Source organism: Mirounga leonina, unplaced genomic scaffold (genome assembly GCF_011800145.1).
Source record: "Mirounga leonina isolate KUSES-001 unplaced genomic scaffold, KU_Mleo_1.0 Mir_195, whole genome shotgun sequence".
In the NCBI taxonomy this organism is placed as follows: Eukaryota; Metazoa; Chordata; class Mammalia; order Carnivora; family Phocidae; genus Mirounga; species Mirounga leonina.
Window position 1 is genome coordinate 746,975 of NW_023270490.1, and position 21,766 is coordinate 768,740.

At 47.7% G+C, this 21,766-nt stretch overlaps 1 protein-coding gene and 1 pseudogene across 11 annotated transcripts in view; both read right to left on the reverse strand.

Moving 5' to 3' along the window:
* Positions 1 to 3,844: 3,844 nt before the first annotated feature.
* The window catches only part of STAU1 (staufen double-stranded RNA binding protein 1), a 54,729-nt gene continuing 36,807 nt past the window's right edge, over positions 3,845 to 21,766 (reverse strand). For 7 of the 11 annotated variants that reach the window (XM_035025361.1, XM_035025368.1, XM_035025366.1 and 4 more), the window contains 8 exons: positions 12,804 to 13,034; positions 11,178 to 11,321; positions 9,195 to 9,341; positions 7,882 to 7,957; positions 7,366 to 7,685; positions 6,692 to 6,814; positions 5,889 to 5,974; positions 3,845 to 5,320 (listed from right to left, as the gene is read on the reverse strand). In XM_035025361.1, the coding sequence (XP_034881252.1) occupies positions 5,305 to 5,320; positions 5,889 to 5,974; positions 6,692 to 6,814; positions 7,366 to 7,685; positions 7,882 to 7,957; positions 9,195 to 9,341; positions 11,178 to 11,321; positions 12,804 to 13,034 (1,143 nt within the window). In that variant the 3' untranslated portion in view covers positions 3,845 to 5,304. The remainder of the gene's footprint in view (positions 5,321 to 5,888; positions 5,975 to 6,691; positions 6,815 to 7,365; positions 7,686 to 7,881; positions 7,958 to 9,194; positions 9,342 to 11,177; positions 11,322 to 12,803; positions 13,035 to 21,766) is intronic. The other 4 variants (XM_035025364.1, XM_035025369.1, XM_035025363.1 and 1 more) reach the window with 3 other exon arrangements.
* Positions 14,186 to 14,744, reverse strand: LOC118023949 (annotated as a pseudogene).

The window sequence follows — 21,766 nt, forward strand, 5'->3', positions numbered from 1 at the left end:
CAACCACGTTTACACTGCTCTTGACCTTGAGTCCAAGGAGCCACCAGACAGGAGGGTCCTATTAGGGCCCAGAGAAGTTTCAGGCATGACCTCCCAAACCGGGGAGCACAGGCTCAGCTTACAGGACACTGCGGCCACAAATCTCCAGTGGATATTGGCACAGAACAACAAAGGCCCAAGGAGCTTCCAAGCCCTAGAAAATCTCTGGCCGTTTCTTAGGGAGGCCTTTTTGGCAGCCAGAGGAAATACGTGATTAAAAAGGCAGATACCACGGGCGCCTGGGGGGCTCAGTTGGTTAAGCGACTGCCTTCGGCTCAGGTCATGATCCTGGAGTCCCGGGATCGAGTCCCACATCGGGCTCCCTGCTCGGCGGGGAGCCTGCATCTCCCTCTCCCACTCCCCCTGCTTGTGCTCTAATAAATAAAATCTTTCAAAAAAAAAAAAAAAAGGCAGATACCACAGAAGAACACAGTCTGAATAATGACAGGATTTGCATAGGTCCTCATTCCAGAACGGGACCACCTGCTCACTAATCTGTCCACGCTCAGCAATGTCAGAGGTCAGAGGGAGACTCACTGCTGCTCCTGCCACAGCCTAAGTGGGGACATCCGTGATGAGCTGAGGCTCAGCGGAGCCCACGGGCTTCTGTGCGGCACGTTCTGGCCTAGCTGGTCCTGCCTGCTCCTGGGCCCTGCTCAGCTTTGTGACGGCACCATGCACATGCGCTGCACATCTGATCGGGAGAAGCTGCATGTGTGGTGGGGCGCCCGGGGGGCTCAGTCGTTAAGCGTCTCCCTTCGGCTCAGGTCATGATTCCAGGGTCCTGGGATCGAGTCCCACGTCGGACTCCCTGCTCGGCGGGAAGCCTGCTTCTCCCTCTCCCACTCCCCCTGCTCTGTTCCCTCTCTCACTGTGTCTCTCTCTGTCAAATAAATAAAATCTTTAAAAAAAACCCAAAGGTTTTAATGAATACCTTTGGGAACACTATGAAGGAGATAATTTTTTATTTGAAAGATTTTTAAGTAATCTCTACACCCAACCTGGGGGCTTGAGCTCAACCCCAAGATCAACAGCCACAAGCCACACCAACTGAGCCAGCCAGCCCCAAAGGAAATATTTTTTAAAAATTAAACGGGGGGTGGGGCACACTTGGGTGGCCCAGTTAAGTGGCCGACTCGACTTCAGCTCAGGTCATGAGATCAAGCTCTACCCTCAGCAGGGAGTCTGCTTGAAGATTCTCCCTCTGCCCCTACATGGATGCACATGTGCTCACTCTAAAATAAATCTTAAAAAAAAAAAAAATGTAAACTTGGGCTATTAAGCAAAGTAGTACAAATCTCCTAAATTGTAGATAATTTTGCTAATAAAATATGGATGCCATTTAAATTACAAAGAAGTCTAATTAGAATCAGGTGCTTTCACATTTACAGTTTCACATATTCCATATATACACCCTCTGTATCCATTAAACACAGCACTGCAAGTATATAGAGGGACAAGAAGTTCCAAGAAAACAGTTGTGCTGCTTTCATGAATCGAAACCCCCTTGCCCCCAGCTGAGTTAGCCATCGCCTCTCAGAAGAACCCACATTTCTTTTAAAAACCTATTGAGGAAAACCGGCTAACTTCCTGCCAATCCAGCAATGTTCAAGTGCTTAAAAAATCCATTTATGGATTTGGAAATTTCAAGTAAATTTGTCTTTCATGGGCACACAGACATCTAAACCCTTAAGCCAGAGATGGTAGTGATGGAAGTTTCCAATGTTAAACTACATGCAAGCAAACAAAAGCTGTGCATCCCTGTCCTGGCGTTTGCATCCCAGGGTCCTGTTGTCCCGAGCTCACAGCAGCGCCCTCTACAGCAGGCGGCGGCACGCTGCTTCTCCGGAAGACACGTGCCCTTTCCACAGGCCGCACCAGTAGCCGGCTCCCTCTCTAAGGGGACTTGGGATCCAGGCCAAGGCGGCTGTCACTAGGCATTCACCCTGCAAAGCTACGCACGTCAGCCCGGTGAGCGGGGGAAGGAAACCCAGTGTCCGAAGGGACACTTTTTTCTAAGAACTGTAGGTTACATTCCTATGGCTCAAGAAGGCCTTTCAAAACCAACAAAACTACCAGCTCTGGGGAAATCTTTACTCCTTAAAATCTCCCTTTGGTAAGAGGCATTTTACAAAGTCAAGACAAAATGTCCGCACACGCACTGTGGGTGAGAGACCCAGGCCTGCCTGTCCCAAGGACCACAAGAGCCTCTCCCCTCTGAGGATCGACACTCCACAAATCCTAAGACCCACAGTCTTCTCGTGGCTGACCCAAAGCCCCTTTGGTTATTTCAGACCTGCCTCGGGCGCCTTCCTGTCTCCTTTTCTGCCTGCACTGCAGAACCTAGGACCGCATGAATTGTCCCCAGGGTGGAGCACCTTGTCTTGGCTCTAAGGTTCTTGTAACTGAGCGAGCATACCAGCATGAAACGCGGTGCAGATTCCCTTCCCAGGCAGCTCTGTTCAAGCCTGTTGAGACCTAGGCGGGGGGGGGCGGGGGGGGGCGCGAGGCAGGGGGCACGGCGTACTGCAGGGAACCCTTGCAGCAGGGGACGGCAGCAGGCCTTCCCAGAGGCCAGACTGGTGTGAGAGTTTACAGTCTCTGAACATTCAAGGACCTCTTTCCAAAAGAGCCAAAGATGCATCGCCCTTGAAAACCAGCCTTTCCAAGAAACCTGGAAATCCATACACCCTCCTTGAGATCAAGGGGAAACGTGCCCTCTCTGGAGTTCTGGCATTCAGAGCCGAACAGCCAACTAGAAGTTGTGATGTACTTCAAACACCGCACCCACCTCTCCCATCGCCCTTTTGCAGCGTGGAGGTCGCCGGCGGGCACGCTTGGGAAGGCAGGGGGCAGCGTGCTGGGCAGAGGCAGCTCGCCTCCCGGAGGCCCGTGAGAACGCCGGGCAGAAGTGGCAGGTGGCAAGTGGGGAGGAGGCGGCTGGCGAGGCCGGGAGATTGCCTACAATCTCAGTATTGGGGAAGGTACTGCAAACAGAGGAGGGCTGTGCAGAACCCCAGGGTGCTGGTAGCAGTATAAACGCAGGGCTTCCAGATACACACACTGACCAGACGAATGTGTGTACACATGGACACGCACACACGCACGCCTACACATCTGTTTACGCGCCAGCTGCTCAGAAGGCCTAGAAAAATAGCAGTGGGTGCTCTGAATGCCCAGACCTTGGTGGTTTCTTTTTGTCTCTTTGGCTTTTCTCTTTAATCTTTTATGCCTGGCGTGAGGCTCAAACTCACAGCTCCCAGATCGAGTGTCACATGCTCTATGGACTGAGCCCAGCCAGGCGCCTGCCCCCCCAACACCCTGGTTTTTAGATGCTCTCGTCACTAAAGGGAACCAGAATAAATGGCTGACTCCAGGACTGGGGAAGGGAAAGTGTTTTTCCTTTCACTGCTTTTCTCCCTGCAATGTTGATGAACGCCCTTCTGTTGCTGAGCACTTTTCCATAACCTTCTGGCCACTTTGTCATTCTGACAGTCCAACCCACAGGCCGGTTCATGAACGTGAACCGTCTTCCAAGAATACAAGCCACAAAGCCACCAGCCCACTCCTCAGCCAGGCCTGGACGCAGTGCCTCACCTTGACGACTCCGAGTGTGAGAGCGCCCGCTGGAAGTGAGACTCGAGGTGTTAGAAGTCTCTCTCCTCTTCGGGCTCATTCTTTGGGTGACAGTGTCCGGTCCAGAGGAGAGGCACCTCCCCTCGCTTGGGTGCCCACACGCCGTACTTCCACACCCTCACTCACCTCTTCCCTCACTTCTTTAGTTACTGCTCAGAAGGACCAAAAATTCATTAGTATCTGTTTATTGATCAATGGTTTGATATAAAGTTATTTCAGATCTTCAGAATTTTGCCCGAACAGAAGTCACAAGCATTACAAAGAGTTTTTTTTTTCTTTCTTAAAAAAAAGGGTAGGAGGCAGGTTGGGAGGGGACCAACCTAGCAGTAGTGGCATTTGAGAATAAATTAACAAAAAAAAAATTTAGTATTACCATTTATTGGTGACAAACACTAAGTTTTACTTACATTCCATGGGGAGAAAAAATTCCAGCGTAAACAATGGATCGAAGCGGTACTTAACTCGCAAGGCTACGGTGCTTTTCATCGGGACCATATGCAGGACCTTAAACTGCACACGCTTCTGTGCCCAGTAACACAACATCAAAAGCAACACGGTTTCAGAGATAAACACGGGTCATTCTTTTCAGCCCTACATGGAGATGTAATCAACAGTACAAAGCACTCAAGGAAATCCCCCTGCGGGTCTGTGTGTACTACGTGGAGACCATATCCTGTAGTGTAGTGAAAGCTACGTGTCTTCAAGAGCCAGGTGTATGTACAATTTTTTTTAATAATCTTTAAAACAAAGATCCAAGTTCATTTGTTTAAGTCCTGTTGCATTAACAAAAGTAAAATAGAAAAAGAACCAAATGATCATTGAAGTTTAAAATTCCTAAACTGTCCAGTTTATACAACCGTGGGAGACTTCATCAAGGACTCTGAGAAGCCCAGGACCGTTTCAGCTAAACCGGAGGCCACACAGTTTGCGTCACCGAAATGGTCCTGGGTTAGTCCAGTAAAGTCAAGACGTATAACCACATACACATGGATATGATCTTTGCTGATTAGATTACTGAAGTCAGTCTCAGACAAGTTTCTAAACTGTGCTATGTAACTAGATACAATTGAGAAACTCTCAGATGAAAATGTATATAGTGTCATTTCAGTCAAAAGAAAATAATAAAACTAAGAATGTGTAATCTCTTTCGGGAGAGAAAGCAGTGGTGAGGAGAGAGTGGGCGCCACGGAGGCGGGGGCCGGAGCACGCGAGAATGGTTAGCTGGCGCTGAGGAGGAAGCATGTGATTTTCTCTGGTGCTTTCGGCCCTGGGGCTGGTGTACGGCCCCGCTCCCCGGCGTGGGTGTCCAGGCTGTGTCCCAAGGGCTTGAGTGAGCCACTGAGAAAGGGTCGTGCTCTGTTCCCGGTTTCCTTCACACAGCCCCAACACAAGCACCGAGGGGTCCGGGGCCACAGCAGCTGCCTGTATGTGGGGACAGAACAGCACCCGCGAGCGCAGCCACGGCCGCCTCCTTGTGTTCCCATCTTCGTCACCACTGCCGCCTCTGGTTCTTTACCCAGCACGTCGCTCGGCCCACTGGAGGTATCAGGACTTCCAAATTCTCAAAGCAGTTTCAGTATTTTCAGTATCCGCGTCGGGGTTTCACAACGGTTCGTGGCCAGAAAAGGTTCAGCACCTCCCACACCTTCAAGGAAGAAAAGAAAGGAGAGTGATGCCAGTTTTGAAATGTAAGAAAATTTAACCCATGTTGAAGACGAGAAGAAATCGGCAGACACTGAAGCCCAAAAGCACAGGACCGCTTATGACCACTGGGTTCCGGTTTTCTCAGGATGCACCATCAAGTGAAAAAGGTGAGGAGAAGGAGGGTGTAGTGTGTGATCTCCGGGAGGAAAGGAAGAATGCAAGGAAGACAGGACTGTATTTGCATAAAGAAACACACAGGAAAGATACGTAAGAAACTACTAACCATTGTGATCTGTGGGTGGGGGCAGGGAGAGTGACGTGGGTGAGGGCTGCGTGGGGGGCAAGACTGACCACCCGGCATCTCTGGAGATCACTGTGGGGTCTGAACCCTGTGTATGTATTACCTATTCTCATTTTTTTTAAGAAAGTCGAGCTCTGCTCACAACCTGGAAACCTTCCAGGGAAAGGGACAGAAAGTGATAGAGGGGATGTCTTGAGTTGAGCAGGCGGTTTGAATTTAATGCAAATGAGGAACAGAACTGCCTTTCCGAGTAAATCAGCTCACTCACACAGACATTGGTCCATTTCCTGTTCTTGGCATCTCTGTACTCGATTGGTCCAACTCAGAGAGCAGCTTTAAGATGTTCAGTGCAGCCTGGCAGGGACAAAAAGAAGAGTCAGAGCATGACCGCCACCCGGGGCCACAGCAAGACGCTGTTTGAACAGGTAGGCGAGGGACAAAACAGGGAGTCCCACTAAACCTCACATTCCCTTAATATTTGGACTTTCGGTTTGAAATACAAATTACAAAATAAATTATCCATGTTTACCTCATTGAATCACAACCTCTGCTAATTTTCTTTTAATATTTTTAACTTTATGGTAACTAGACTACACATTTTGTATCTTGCTTTAGAACAGAAACCTGTCATGTTCCCTTGTTAGAATACGTTAATTTGATGTTTGCATTATATTCCATCAGGCGGATATACCACAGTTTACCTAGATTAATCAGTTCTTTTTCTCAGTTTTGTACTTCTCGTTAACAGTAGTTGCACCTGAACGGAGACCAAAATAAGGGGCTTTCTACAGCTGCCCGAACCTGGGCGTGTGGTCTGTGTTCTGGGAGGAGAGGAATGGACACAGCGCGTGGAGGGGGTCCAGGACCCAAGTCCACCCCCCAGGCCAGCACAGGGACGGGAAGGAGAGTCTAAGGCTGATGAATTCTGATAAACAGTGAACAATCAATAAACTGAGGAAGAAATCTTCAAAAATACGAAGTCTATAAAAGTACCCAAGTCTCCGGGAGAACCCTTCTCCTGTCTGCCCAAGGCCAGCAATAGGCAGGGGCCAGGAGCCCTGGGGAACGTACCATGTCATGGCAGGACTCCACATCCTTTCCAATACCATGGCTGATCAGAGGTGGCTGAGAGGAGCAATTGATAAGAGATACAAACTCGTTCTTGTTGTTTTTGGGGAAGTCTTTGTATTCAACCTGAGGGGAAAAGAAAACCGAGGCGAGTAGGGCAGCAGCGAATACGCAAGGAGCCCAGCAAATGGAGAAGACACATCTTTCTCCTGCTGTCAACCAGACACGACTCCTGCTCAGTGAGCAGACTGTCCGGGGCGCCTGCAGCTGGGGGTACCCAAAAACCCTGGTCGGGGAGAAAGGGGGGGTACCAAACACCTGGTCTGAAAGAAGCCATGTCCTTTTCTGCTAGGCTGAAAAGGGCCAGCACACTGAATCCATTCTTGCTAGAACTATCACTAAGATGACAAGCTTTGTTACTACGGTTAGCTTGGATTTTGTAAAAGCTTATTTATTAGCAAAGGACAAGGTGATTCTGTTACCATACAGGCTTGTCCCATACTTTCCCGAACTCCCTCCACCCGCCTCAGGACCATCAGGTACCACGTGCCCTCCACCCTTCCTCCACATAAAGACCTGGATTTAATAAACGAGGTGCAAGGCTCATTTTCTGAGAGAAACCCAAAAAAGTTGAGTGCACTGAGGTCTAGACCACACAGCTCCACCCTAACAGTTACCTGGAATCCCTGGACTCTGGAAAGATAGTCCAGCTGCTCAGAGGGTCTTGTAAGAGGTCCATGGGGTGCGTGGCCTGAAGAGATGTTATTCTTTAAAATGGTCTCGGCTGTGGGCGAGGTGCCCCCATACAACAACTCACGGGCTATCATGGCAGTTACCGTGGCCTTGGCCGGATTCGGAGCTGCCCTGGTGAAATCTTTGGTGTGGTGTCCTTGACTGACTCCTACGGCCTGGGCAACCTCGGGCACCATGGGAAGAATCCCCGCGGGCAGCTGCTGATGACTAAGATAAGGCATCCTAAACTCATCCTCTTTATTGCCTAGGGAGGGACACGCAGACAGATCAACACGAGGCCATGTGCGCCGCTAGGAAAGACCTTTGCCACCCCGCCAGCCCGCCCTCGACGCACACGACAGCTCGGGGAGGCCGCAGAGCTCCACACTGCTCGTCGTTCCAGGGGCCACGCCAAGCCCAGACTCACATTCAGATCAAGACAGTATTAACATCACACTTACTAGTCCCATTTTCATCCCCAGAGCCAGGTTCAAAAAAGGTTACTTTTCTTCCATCCCCTGGTTTTTTTATTGGTGTCTTAAAAAAAAAAAAAAAAAAAAACACGCCATGAGTGGAAATCAAACTGTCGCAAGATTAGTTCTTACTCTCTGAAACTATACCAGCTCCAACCAGCGTTCATCTGTGGTTTGTAACCTTTTGAAATATGAAGAGGTAATCAGCAGAGAAGCCCTACCCCCACGCCGAATGGCCCAGCAGCCTCCTGCGTTCCCCCCGAACCGCGCCTGCCCCCGAGCCACTCCCGCCCCCATGGCCTGTCCTCTACCAGAGGAGGCTAAGAATCCTCCTGAGCCGGGGGCTCAGCTCTGCTCAGCACTCACAGGACGACAGGAGGACATTTAACCAGAGGGAGCCAGAGATGCTAGATGCTTTCCCCAAGGCGGGGGAAAAGCAGCTTTTAGATGAAAGCTAAACAAAGACTTTTCTGGAACTAATATCCAATTCAAAGAAAAGGTGACATTTCCAAAGATAACAAACGGGGGGGGGGGGGGGGGAATGCTATGAGAGAAAACTTTTGTCATAGCTCCTTTCCGAGAAGGGAAATCTTCTATCAGATTTTGGAATGAAAAACGCCAAAACCAAGTGTCCAGGCTCTGTGCCGATTCTCCGAGGAGTGTCCGCGGCCACGGCCCGCTGCCGGCACGGCTGGCACAGGGAGGGGTCCCGTCCCGGGACCTCTCAGTGGAAACAAGCTCGGTCGAGAACCCGCTTGAGGGTACTGCTTTACCAATCTTGGCAGAAGATTTTGTATCTAGTGTTCAATTCATAAAGAAAAAAAGAATCCCGAATCCAAACTACGAATTTCCTTCCATAAATCCCAGTGTGTCGGTGTCCCAGAAAACCCAAAGCCTGCTTCCCAACTAGCAGAAGCCTGAGGCCGCGGGCCTTCCACGCGGGCCCCACCGCGAGCACGAGGGCAGCCGCAGACAGGGTCATCTGCTGCCCCGTCGCCCATCCTCCTCCAAGTGGAAAGGGGCGAGCTGCCCTCCAGCCAAGTGTCCCCGACCACAGAGATACAGAAACAAGAACGACTTAACCCAGAGCCACGCTCGGAGCCACGGACATGCAACTCCCCTTCTGACCACATTATAATGCTCCAAACGGATAGGACGCCGCTCAGCAGGGCTGTTTTCCTGCCAGGAGGATGAAGCCTTGCCCTGAAGCCTGGCCCTGGAGGTTGCCAGAGTCCCCTAGGATGAGGCGAGGAGGTCATCTTGCCATTAGAGAGCAAGGACACAGAGCCCCGAGCAGTCACCTTCTCCTCTGATTTGAGGGCTGGTTTGGTGGGCTGAGCCTGTGGGACTTTGAAACCAAGGATCTCCAACATGTTCTCAGCTGCGTTGCGTTTGGCCACCTTCTTGTTGGTGCCTGTTCCTTCTGCGGTATGGTTTCCCACCTTCACCTGCATGAGGACGAAGTCAGGACTCAGACCAGTGCTTACACCTTCAGAGTAAGACTGGCGAGGCAGTGGCGTGTGGGCAAAAGAACCCAACAGCGACCACAAGCCTCCCAGGGGCGCCCGTGGCGGCCGCCGGTCAATGTGAGATCACAGAAGCTTACGGGCCCTTTAACGTAAGGAGTTCTAAAAACGCACTTCCTGACGTGACTCCCTCTGACACTCATCTGTGCTGCTGAGGGTCTGCGACCCGGGGCACGTGTGTGGAGCCCAGCCCGGGACCGCCTGCACGGCCGCGGGCAGAGCGTTCCCCCCACGGAACCCTGCAGGCACTACGCAGCACCCCGCCTCCGGTGGTTCTGTCGTCTCCTCTAGACTTATGAGATGGAGGAAAGGTTAATGACGGAGGCAGGCACGCAAACTACGCTTACAAGCCTGTCGAGTCTGCAGCCAGGGCCCTATAACTGCACAAAAAACGGGAACATCCACCCAGTCGTTGAAAATGATCTGGTTCAACAAAGTCACTCACTGTTCACAAATGAAGTTCCAACGTGTCTTTACTTTCATCTTCTGTATGTGAACAAAAACGTCAACCGATTCTCATGCTAGAACTATGCTCCTCTATCAACAGCACGGGCAGCCTGCTTTTCTAACACCATCTAACACTGTCACGGCCCTTACGTGACAGAGAACACGGAAAGTAAAGAGTATTACGTGTTTTCTGTATTATTTGTCAACTGCGCCCTGGCCCAGTGGGCCCCGCTCCCCGCCGTCGGACGTTCGCACTACTAAGACCATGTTGCTTGTAGTAATTTGATGCCTTAAATCGTGTCCTCGCGTGCGCACCGCACGTGCTGCTGAGTCAGCGGACAGGAGCTCATCCTCTCTGGGACATCTGTACTACACAGACGTGTAGTTTATACATGCGTAACACATCTATAAACACCCCCCTTCCCACCAGCCCGCCCCCCAGGAGAGCTGAGTGTTCACAGGTTCCAGCAAGTAACCACGGCTTACAACCCCTTCCGAGCTGGTCCTGATCACAGACCAGACCAAAAAGCCCCATGTCCCAGAACTGAGAGTCAAGGAAACCTTCCCTGGCCTGTGAAGAGGGCTCTGGGGTTGAATCCTGGCCTTGCCATCTACCAGCTTTGATTTTGGCCAAATTACTGATCCTCTTGGTATGCTGCCATCTTCCTTGCCGCCTGGAAGGACCGTGACTTTACTCGCCTTCTGACTGGGGAGGGAGAGCACGCCGAGAACACTTCCCAAGTCATGAGCGAACTGCTACACGAGAGCAAAGTACTGGGTTTTTCACCAGAAAACACCATTAAATTCAAATCACAAAGTAGACCGCCCATATGAGTAACCGTTTCACAAATACAAGAAAACACTCTGCACTAATCCAAAGTGCAATCCCAATCTAAGGAGGACCAACCCTAGACTCCAGATTCTACAGATTGGGAGGAACAGGAACAGATCCTTTGATAGAACTTGGAAAATTTACCTTCTGAAAAGAACAATACAAGCCTTCAAGGAGATGTACTGAAGAGAAATGGTCACCCGCAATCCCCCTGCCCTAGCACCCATGACCTGGAGCAGGTGTCCGAGCTCCTACCTGCTGACTCAGCAGCACGTGCGGTGTGCATGCAAGGACACGTTTTAAGGCATTTACTACAAGCAATGTGGTCTTACTACTGCTAACGTCTGATGGCGGGGAGCGGGGCCCACTGGGCCAGGGCACTGGACCTGGCCCCCTCAGGAAAGCACCCAGCCCCTGGACCCCTCCAGCCGCGTGGGGCGTTGGTCACAGAAGGGCTGCCACAACCCACGCCGACCCACCTGCATCACAAACTCTCTGCGGCGCGGGAGGCCTCGCTCTGTGAGGAGCATGTACTCTGGCTCCTTCTCCTTTTTCGCCTGCTGGATCTGGGCCAGTCTGCTGATCGGGTTCATCCCCTGGCCGCAGTCTGTGCTGCTCTGTAGCTGACGACAACGGATGTAGACACCATGTGCCATGTTAGCCACAGAGAGGACCTCGCCAATTCAGGGGTCAGGACACAACGCAACATTCCTTTATGTTTGATCTAAGTGCCCAGAATTAATCAGATCTTTTTTAAACCTTCTTAAAATTAAAAGATGCTTAGGGATTTTCTAGGATTGCTCTGAGGTGACTTTTTAAAAGGCTCCTGGCAAACCAACATCAGTATCCCACTATGGGTAGGCAAGCAACCCTGAAAAGTCTGCTTTTTAACAATAAATTTCAACTTGACAATGAAGAGAGAAAAAAATACAGAACACTACTCCTAAAATTCCCCCCAAAAGTCTGTTATAAGATGGGTCCCCAGCTTTCTTAACAAGGACTCAAAATCCAGAAACTATTTAAAAAACACACACACACGAAACACAAAATCTCAGGCTGACACCACGTGGAAAGAACCTAAGAATCCCAGTTTCCTCCCAATGGCCATCTTTAGCGCCACGGAACCCTCAGCCACTGCTCGTGTGGGGTGGTTCCTGGGATCTCCTGAGAGAAAAGGGGAGCTGCAACAGTCTATAGCGTGTGCTCACCCCTGGGCACGGGGTCTTGGCAAAGCGTGAAACTATAGCTGGCTCTTGAACAACAAGGGTTTGAACTGTGCAGGTCCACCTAGAAGTGGATTTTTTTTTTATAACTATAATAGAGTACAGTAAGTGTATTTTCTCTTCCTTAAGATTTCCTTAATAACGTTTGCTTTCCTCCAGATTACTTTACTGTGCAAATATAGCATTTAATACATACACACGTATACAACATATGACATATAAAACATATTAACTGACTATTTATCTTATTGGTAAAGCTTCTGGTCAACAGTAGGCCATTAGTGGTTAAGTGTCTGGGGAGTCAGAAGTTAAACCCAGGCTTTCCACTGTGCGGTGGGGGCCCGTGCTGTTCAAAGGTCAAAACTGTATACTGACAATCAGAACAGACCCTAGTATTCCTAAACATGCCCTAAACAGAAGGGCTGGACTCTTGTCCGTTCTCTGGGTGGGGAAGCAAGGGGCTAGTATAATTTTTGACAGGTCCATTGACATGGCTTAAAAAACCCCAAAGAATAGGAGGTGTTTGGTGAAACGCCTCACTGCCCCCAGACGCCTTTGCTCCCACAAATCTGCTTCACGCTCGCACCAGTTCAGCGGTGAGCGAGGTGGAGGAAGGACACTTTGTCGCCATTCGCTCTGCAGAAGGGCGCTGCAGACGCACACGGTTCCTGTGATCACCCCTCACCCGCGACGTGTGCGCACAGCTGCCAGCGCCTCGGCGTCCGCGTCTTTGCCGAGGGGGCTCCTGGGAGGAACCACCCAAGGTGGCCCGTCAGTGCCTATCCTGTCACTAGGGTCAGCAACCTAGTGAACCTTTTAATATGTCCTCCCCCGTCATCTACAGGCAATGGAAATACCCTCTTCGATCGAGAAGGTTCTTACCCTGACTATGGATTTTGTTTTCTTTTTGATTCTGGGCTTCACTCGCTCGACCGTAGGCAGGGGTGGTAGCTTCTTTAGCTCCTCGAGGACAGCGATAGCAGCGTTTTTCTTTGAAATCTTCTTGCTCTTCCCTTCACCTTCCCCAACAAACTCCCCAACTGACACCTTGGTCACAAAGCTCTTCATATGGGGGGGGCCGCTCTCCCGGGCAACCTGTTTCAGAGGGAAAGACTGAGTGAAAGCGTGACAGACACTTCCTGCCAGTGGTAGGACACACTGCTCAGCACACGACCTCCCAGGAACCACAGGGAAGGGCGAGTTACGGACAAGACCTGATCAATGCAGGCAGCGTAAATGTCAGCAAAAGAAAACAGTGAAAATCCTGAATGCTTTTCTTCCCTTCCTTATTTCTCAGACTTGCTAATGTTCTTGGGTCTGGTTGGTCCCCCATACAGTTAGCACGGAGTAAAGAGGAAAACAAGTTCTGCTCCCACCCTCCGAGCAGAACGGCTCCCGTCTTCCCAGGGTCAGAGACTGTCCTGAGTTCAGGGGATCCACTGCAAATGGCAGAAAGGAAGCTGTCCCAGCGAAGTCCAGAAATAATTGCAACACAAAGAGTTCAAGTTTAATATTTGCTCTGAGCCTCCAGCCAAGTCTGAGCTTATTAAATCCTGATTGCTATGCAGCTTTAAAAAAGAATGAGAAATTTCAAAGCACTGACCGTGATTTCCAATACACACTAAGTAAAAAAAACCAAACTGCCAAGAGTTTATACAGTACCCTAACTTTTGTGTAAAAAAAAAAAAATTTATATATACCCACACATATACACAAATATATAAACAGACACACACGTGTGTGTTTATATGCTTATTTTTGCAAAAAGAAACACAGGATGGATAAAACAGAAACTGAGAGAATTAGTTCCCTACAGCATGTGGGAGGGACTGTGTAGAGCAGGGACAGGATGATGCTTCTGAGTGTATCTTTTTGTATAGTTTTGACTTTTAGAAGCATTTAGTGTTTTACATATTAAAAATATAAAAATAAGTCAACAAAGATGGGAGAAAAACACTAAAATTGAGTGTGGACAGAAACTTAAGTAGGGTTCTTATTGGATCACATAGAAGGAAAATAAAAATTGAACGAGCTAACTTAGGTTAGCTAAGACACTCTTGAAAAGAACTAAGGACTCACACTAGCAGATTTCAAGACTTCCGATAAAGTTATAGCAACGATGCCCTCACAGCATTGTTTAAAGGCAAACAATGAGATCAATAAATCAGAACAGAATGCAGAAACAGACCTGCACACATTTGGTCTTGTGATTTCTGGCAAACACACCAAAGTACATAAAAAAAAAAAAAATTTTTTTTTTTTTGCACCGTATCATTATTTTTAATGTCCAGCATTTACAATACGAGGGCCAGAGCTTTCTCCCCAACTCAAGTTTATAAATTCTCAATTGGCTTGTGAGGCCAATAGGGATACTTCTTCTTGTCTAATTTGGTTTCTGGGAAGACTTCATTCAGGTCCTCCCTCAATGGTCATCTGATCAAATGGAATTACGTTCCTCATCTTCTCCAGCTCTTTTTCATATTCCTCAATCCTGGCCTTTGAGAGAGACAAAAACTCGGCACAACTTTTCACATCATCTTTTTCTTCAGCATCCACCTGAACAGTATATTTATCCTCTGGCACGGGAACCTTCAGGGCATTAAACTTCTTCTCAAAGTCATCTACCAAACCAGCCTTCGCCACATTGGCCTTGTAGTAAGCCCAGTCGATAGCAGGTGGTTTCTCAGGGAGACTAGCCAACCTGGAGGTAAGTGTCTCATTCCAGGATTTCGGGGAGTTAGCAATGGCCTTCTGTTTTTGGGGTATGATCTCCCCCAAAGCTACCCAGTCAATGGTTTTTAGAGCAAGTTTTCATGCAGCCATCTTGAGATCATTCACCGACCCCAGCAGCCCAGAGTCCACAGCAGCAAGGACAAAATACTTTTTTTTTTTTTTTTAAATCAAAAGTCTTAAAGGGGGGGGAAAAAAAAGCACTACATATCCACGTGGAAGAAAAGCTGAACCACACAGTCTCAAACTCCACCACAAACAACAGGTACCTGGAGCCAGAACACAGACCTAAATGTGAAAGCTAAAACTGTAACACTCTCAGAAGAAAACATAGGAGTGGGGCGCCTGGGTGACTACAGTTGGTTGGGCCACTGCCTTCAGCTCAGGTCATGATCCTGGAGTCCTGGGATTGAGTCCCACATCGGGCTCCCTGCTCAGCGGGGAGCCTGCTTCTCCCTCAGACCCTCTTCCCCTCTTCTGCTCTCTCTCTCAAATAAATAAAATCTTAAAAAAAAAAGTTCTGAAGAGACACTAATTTGGAATCATTTAAAAAAAAGAAGAAGAAGAAGAAAACACATGTTCAAGGCACCGTTTTCCTTTCAGTGCCTCTGTCCTTCACTGTTGACCCCCCAGGAACCCCATTCCTGTGTCACCTGAGGTGTCCATGTTGGCTGTGTTTGCATTTCTACGTTGGTAGTTTGTGGCTTGTTTATGTGTGGGGAGTTTTTTAAAACAAATTTTTATAAAAAGAATAGAATTTAATGGTAATAATAACTTAAAACAAAAATGGAAGCTACTGGTTATTCTCTTAACTTTTCACAAGATTAAATACAGATTTTCCTTTTAAAAAAAAAAGAAGAAGAAAACATAGGAGAAAAGGCCTGGAGCATGCAGTTGGCAAACAGCTCTTAAAAACACGAAGTACCAGCCATAAAGAAAACAAATTCGGAGCTCCTCGAAATTAAAATAACTGTTCTCATCAAAAGACAACAATTAGAAAATACAGGGAGTCCACAAAACGGGGGAGAACATTTGCAATATATGTACCTGAGGGTTTATATCCAGAATACTGAAAGAACCTCTGTAAGTCAACTACCCAATTAATGAAAGACTTGAACAGGTACTTTACGAAACAAGATCTCTAAATGGCCAATAAGCATATGAAAAATGGTTATCATTTGTCATCAAGGAAATGCAAATCGAAACCACAATGGAATACTGAAATATACACAACACCCCAAAATGGCTAAAATTAAAACAACTGACAGCATCAAGTGTTGACAAGGATGTGGAACAACTGGTCAGAGTATAAACTAGTACAATCACCTTGGGAAGGAGCTTGACAACTTGTTTTACAGATTTTATTTATTTGAGAGAGAGCACGAGCACGCACGAGCAGTGGGGAGGGGCAGAGAGAGGAGCAGACTCCCCGCTGAGCAGGGAGCCTGAAGCGGGACAGTGCAGGACTCGATCCCAGGACCCCGGGATCATGGCCCAAGCCGAAGGCAGATGCTAACCAACTGAGCCACCCAGGCGCCCCCAACTTGACAATTTTTATTAAACACTTACCCTTGACTTGGCAATTCTGGGTGCATGTGTACACAAGAAGCCTTAGCAGCTTTATTCATAAAAGTTCCCAACGTGGAAACCACTCACAATGTCCATCAAGAGGACAATGGATAAAGCACAGCTTTACATTCATACAGGGAAATACTGCACGGCAATTAGCTCCTGCCATACATGGATGAGACTCAAAAACACTCTGTTGAGGATTAGAGACTTGACACCGAACAATCCATACTGTATCATTCTATTTATATGAGGTCTAAGAACAAAGAAAATGAAGCCATAGTATAGGTTTCAGAAAACAGCTTCTGGGTGGGTGTTAACTTGAAAGGGGCCCAGGGACTGCTGGAGGTTATGGGAATGCTCTAGATCTGGATCTGGGTGGTGAACCACAGGCTCGAAACGGGCTGTGCCCTGAAGACATGCCCATTTTCTACACAGGAAGCACACCTCAACAGATGGTCAGCAGGAGGTCTAAGTATGGAATTAGGAATGGAGGGGAAGAGCCTTGTGATGCTAGATGAAAATGAGAGGTATAAACTGGTAATTCTGAAAATAGAGGTATTTTCTAGCGATGCCTGCCTACAAGGCCTAGAAGCAGTGACCCTCCCTCCAACAGCAACAAGCATGCCTGGTGCCCCATCCTCATCTCCACGTGCCGCTCTCCGTGAGGGGGAATGGGGCTCCTGCAGGACCAGCTAAGGCCATGTCTGTTAGAATTTCCATTTCTACTGGTGCCAAAACTTGAGCAGGGAAAGTTCAAAGTAAGGGTAAGGCTAAAACATTTAAGTTCACTCAAAATCTGAACAGGGGAGGTGAGAAGCAAGTGAGCAGGGATAATGAGGCACACAAGCAGAAGAGGAAAAAAAACCACCTCACAGCATATATAAAAACTGTAACTCAAAATGAATCATAAAGCTTCAAGAAGAGAAGAGAAGAAGAATGACCTTACATGAGACAAAGGTGTCTTAGGTTACATACAACAACCATGAAACATAAAAGAAAAATTAGGCAAATTCTACCTCACTAAAATCTCTGTTCTTTCAAAGATACCATTTAAAAAATGAAAAGACAAGCCACACGCTGGGAGAAAATATTTAGAAAATACGTATCTGATAAAAGGATTGTATTCAGAATATATAAATAACCCTCAAAACTCAGTAATAAAACAACTCTGTAACAAAACCGACAGACGTGAACAGATGCTCCCCGAAAGAAGATGCCCAGATGGCAAAGCAGCACAGCAGAGATGCTGGGCTTGGGGTGGGGGGGCTGCCGTGCCTGGGTGGCTCAGCTGGTTAAGCCTCCAACTGGTGATTTCAGCTCAGGTCATGATCTCAGGGTCTGCTTCTCCCTCTGCACCCCGCCCCCCACCTGTGCTTTCTCTCTTTCACACTCGCTCTCAAATAAATAAAATCTTTTTTTTTTTTTAAGATTTTATTTATTCATTTGACAGAGAGAGACAGTGAGAGAGGGAACACAAGCAGGGGGAGTGGAAGAGGGAGAAGCAGGCTTCCTGCTGAGCAGGGAGCTCGATGCCGGGCTTGATCCCAGGACCCTGGTATTATGACCTGAGCCGAAGGCAGACGCTTATTAGCGACTGAGCCACCCAGGCGCCCCTAAATAAATAAAATCAAAAAAAAAAAAAAAAAAAAAAAAAGGCAGGAACTACTGCTCTGTGCAACATGGACAACTCAACACCTGCATTACATTAAGTTAAAGAAGCCAGACTAAAGGCAATAAACTCTGTAATTCCATTTATATAATGTTCTGAAAAGAGAAAAACTGTAAGGGCGGAAATTGGATCAGTGGTTGCCTGAGGCTGAGGACGGAGGAAAAGAACTGGCTGCAAAGGGCCTCAGGGCAACTTTATGGGGTGAAAGAGGTTTTAGGTCTTGACTGCAGGGGTGGTTCCACCACTGTATACATTCATCAAAACACATCAATAAATCTAAATAGAATGGATTTTACTGTATGTAAATTACCTCAAAAAAAAAAAAACTACCCTCCCTTCCAAAAACATCCCCACAGGGGAATATCAAAGGACACAGCAACCAGCTGAATGGCAATTTGAATATCAAAATGAATGACAATAATGTTGAACCATGTTGTTTTTTTTTTCTTTTTCCTTTTTTTAAATGTAAGCTCTACACCTAATATGGGGCTTGAACTCATGACTCCAAGATCAAGAGTCGCACTCCTCCACCTCCACCAACTAAGCCAGCCAGGCGCCTCCAATGAATGACAACAATAATGAAGTAACACTTTGAATAAAAAAAGCAGCTGTGGACCTATGCTAATAAAAATTAACGTACAGAGGTGGGGTATTTCCTGTGGAATGTCAGCTCAGAAAGGCAGAAAATCCACCATAGCAGTGACTGTTACTGGGAAGAATTATCAATGACTATGAGAATCAATGGGGAAATCTCTGAGGGCATAGCCTTCAAACATCTCCTCGCAGGATACGGATTAATTGCAAAGAGAAAGAAAGTCTCCTTAAGGTGAAGCTCTGGTGTAAGCCAATGAAAGGAACGTCACTGACACGGGGGAAATGCCCTCATGTGATGCTCGGAAGAACCCACACCACATCTGTGGTGCCCTGAGGGAAAAAATGCATTATCTGAAACTAATCATGAGGGAACAATCAGACCAAACTGAGGGCCATTCTACAAAGTACCTTTTAAAAATGTCAAAAGAGGCTGCGAACTGTTACAGACAAAAGGAGAGCCCAGGGATGCCTCTACCAGATGCAGGGTGTGATCCTGCGCTGCCACGGGAACAAGAAAATACGTGCCATCAAGGACGGAAGGGACAGACGGCAAAATGTGAATGTGAATATAGGACATACGTTACGTAAGAATTAGTGATGCTCAATTTCCTGTATTTGATCATTAGATTGTGCTTATTTAAGATAATGTCTTGTCCTTAAAAGCTACATGTTGAAATTTAGGAATCCTGATACCTGCCACTTACTCAAATGACCCAGCAAGGGTAAGAAGAGATAGAAAATAGTATGTGCATTCACAGAGAGAAAAAGCAAATGTAAAATGTTAATCACTAGTAAATCTCAGTGAAGGAGAAATTCACTGTCCTATTCTTCCAACTCTTCCACAGGTTTGAAATTTTTCAAAATAAAATATTCAAACAATGGCTAGGAAAACCAAAGGGGCCCCAAAACAGCAGTGCTGTGCTCCCCAGGTGAGAACCAGCGGCCCCCCCGGAGAGCGGCCTTCACTGCCCCCCAAAGGAAGAGGTTGGCAGGGAGGGCCCCTCACACACCACCTCCCACCCTGACAGCCTGGTTTCCGAACACTCAGCCCCACCCGGACTCTTGGCCTCTCAGAGTTGACTCAATCATCTACTCACATCACCAGCCAACCAATCTAAATGTGGAGTTCCACCTACAATGGATTTAGTGCAAGGTCATGTAGAGGTCACAACTGCCTCCCGGTGACTTTATCAATCAGCACCATTTTTTTACTAAAACTATGTATTTTATCAAAAGTCAAGCTATATACATTTTTTCTGGAGAACCGTAGGAAAGGCTCCTGCCTTCTTCTATTAAACACTTCTAACCCAGATTTCTATGTGACAGATTTTACTATAAAAAACTCAGTAAAAAAAAAACAAAACTGTTCCATTTATTTACTCAACAAACATTTCCTGAGCATCCAGTATGTGCCAGGTAATCTTCCAGGTGCAAGAGACAGAACTGTGGGGGAAAAAAATGAAAGTCCTTGCTCAAGCTAATAATGGAAGTAATATGACCCTTTGATCGATGAGCTATTTAACATAAGCACTCACATTAACAAATTCACCACCATCACCAACGAACAAACTGGAATGTCTTAAATGATTACCCTAAAGATATTCACCCACCAGAGGGCGCTCCCAAAACTTCCTTCAGGTGATCAGACCATTTCCTGCTGTGTTACATAGTCCTGAACACAAGCTTGAGACCCAAATCCGAAATCTAAACAAAGCGGAAGTGGAACAGAAGCAATCTGGTCTCCAAATCCCACAGAGCAAAAAAAAATGGCATTCCTTCACTAAGGTTCCAGAAAGCTGACTCTCAGGCAGGGCAACAAACTAGTAGGAACACGTGGCAAGCTTCACAGGGATCCAAGGCCCTGGTGCCAGCAGTCACCTCTGTAATCCTGAGGTGACCCGGGAAGCCAGGCACCTCCCACTCCCACAATCTTGGCACCCCTCTAATCTCTAAAAATCTCATGCCCTACCAATCCCTCAGCACGAGGAGAAAAGGAGGACTTCTTCCCTTCCTGCAACAGGTACCTAGGAAGACCTCTTGGTTTTCGGAGTGAAGCTCCCACCTAGTTCCCACCCATCAACTAGCTCTGTCATTCTGCGTATCTCCTGTCTCATTGCCTCCCTCCCCAATGCCAACAGAGGGAGAAGGGCCAGAAGGGACAGAGAGCCAGGTAAGACACAGTCCTCGTCTGTCCAGGGCTCTGCCCTCTGAGAGGAAGGGACAGTGTAAACCTGGTCCTGCTGGCCAGGGTGGGACAGGGATGGGTGTGGGGTGATGCAGGGTGGCCCCATGATGCAAGTGTGACCTCCCATCCCACCTGTGCTCCATGGCAGGCAGGGAAGCACTGCGAGCTAAAGGCCAGAAGTCAGCAGCATGCAGCAGGCGGGTTAAGGACTGAACTCAGGAGCCAGTTTAGGGCGCTAGCACATTAATAAGAGAAGGTATATATTTTATAAAGGTCAGGCATGAAGTTTGGGGGTCACTTGTAACTGCAAAAATGCTACAAATTACAGTATTTTACAGCATAATAAACTTCAGGGGGATTTTTTAACCAACTGAGCCACCCAGGTGCCCCACAGGGGGACTTTTTAAAAAAAGAAACAGGCCAAAAGAAATTTATGGACCACTTAAAATTGTTTTTTTAAGCAAATGCCCCACCTCAAATTACATTTGCCTAAGTAACGAAGTAGAAGCGTACAGCATTTTGGAAGACTAAATATATAGTCTTTAGAACTCTGAAAGACCTGGGGCACCTGGGGGGCACAGTCGGTTAGGCGTCCAACTTTTTTCTTTTTTCAAGATTTTTTATTTATTTCTTTGAGACAGAGTTGAGAGAGAAAAAGAGCGCGAGTGGGAGGCGGAGAAGCAGACTGCCCGCTGAGCATGGAGACCAATGTGGGGCTCGATCCCAGGATCCCAGGATCATGACCTGAGCCAAAGGCAGATGCTTAACTGACTGAGCCACCCAGGCGCCCCTAGGCATCCAACTCTTGATTTCAGCTAAGGTCATGACCTCGGGGTCATGCGATCGGACTCCACAAGATTCTCTCCCTGTCTCCTTCTCCCTCTGTCCCTCCCCACCCTCCCCGTGCTCTCTCTCAAAAAAACAAAGAAAGACCTCTGAAAGACCAAAGAATTGATAAAGAAACGTGCATTGTATAGTAAAACACAATCTTGCATAACCAAGTGCGGAAACCAAAAGGATTTGCAAAGAATTTGTCGTGTGTCAGACCATTACAGAAAACTTACTAACCTCCACCACCTGCCTCATCTGTTTGGA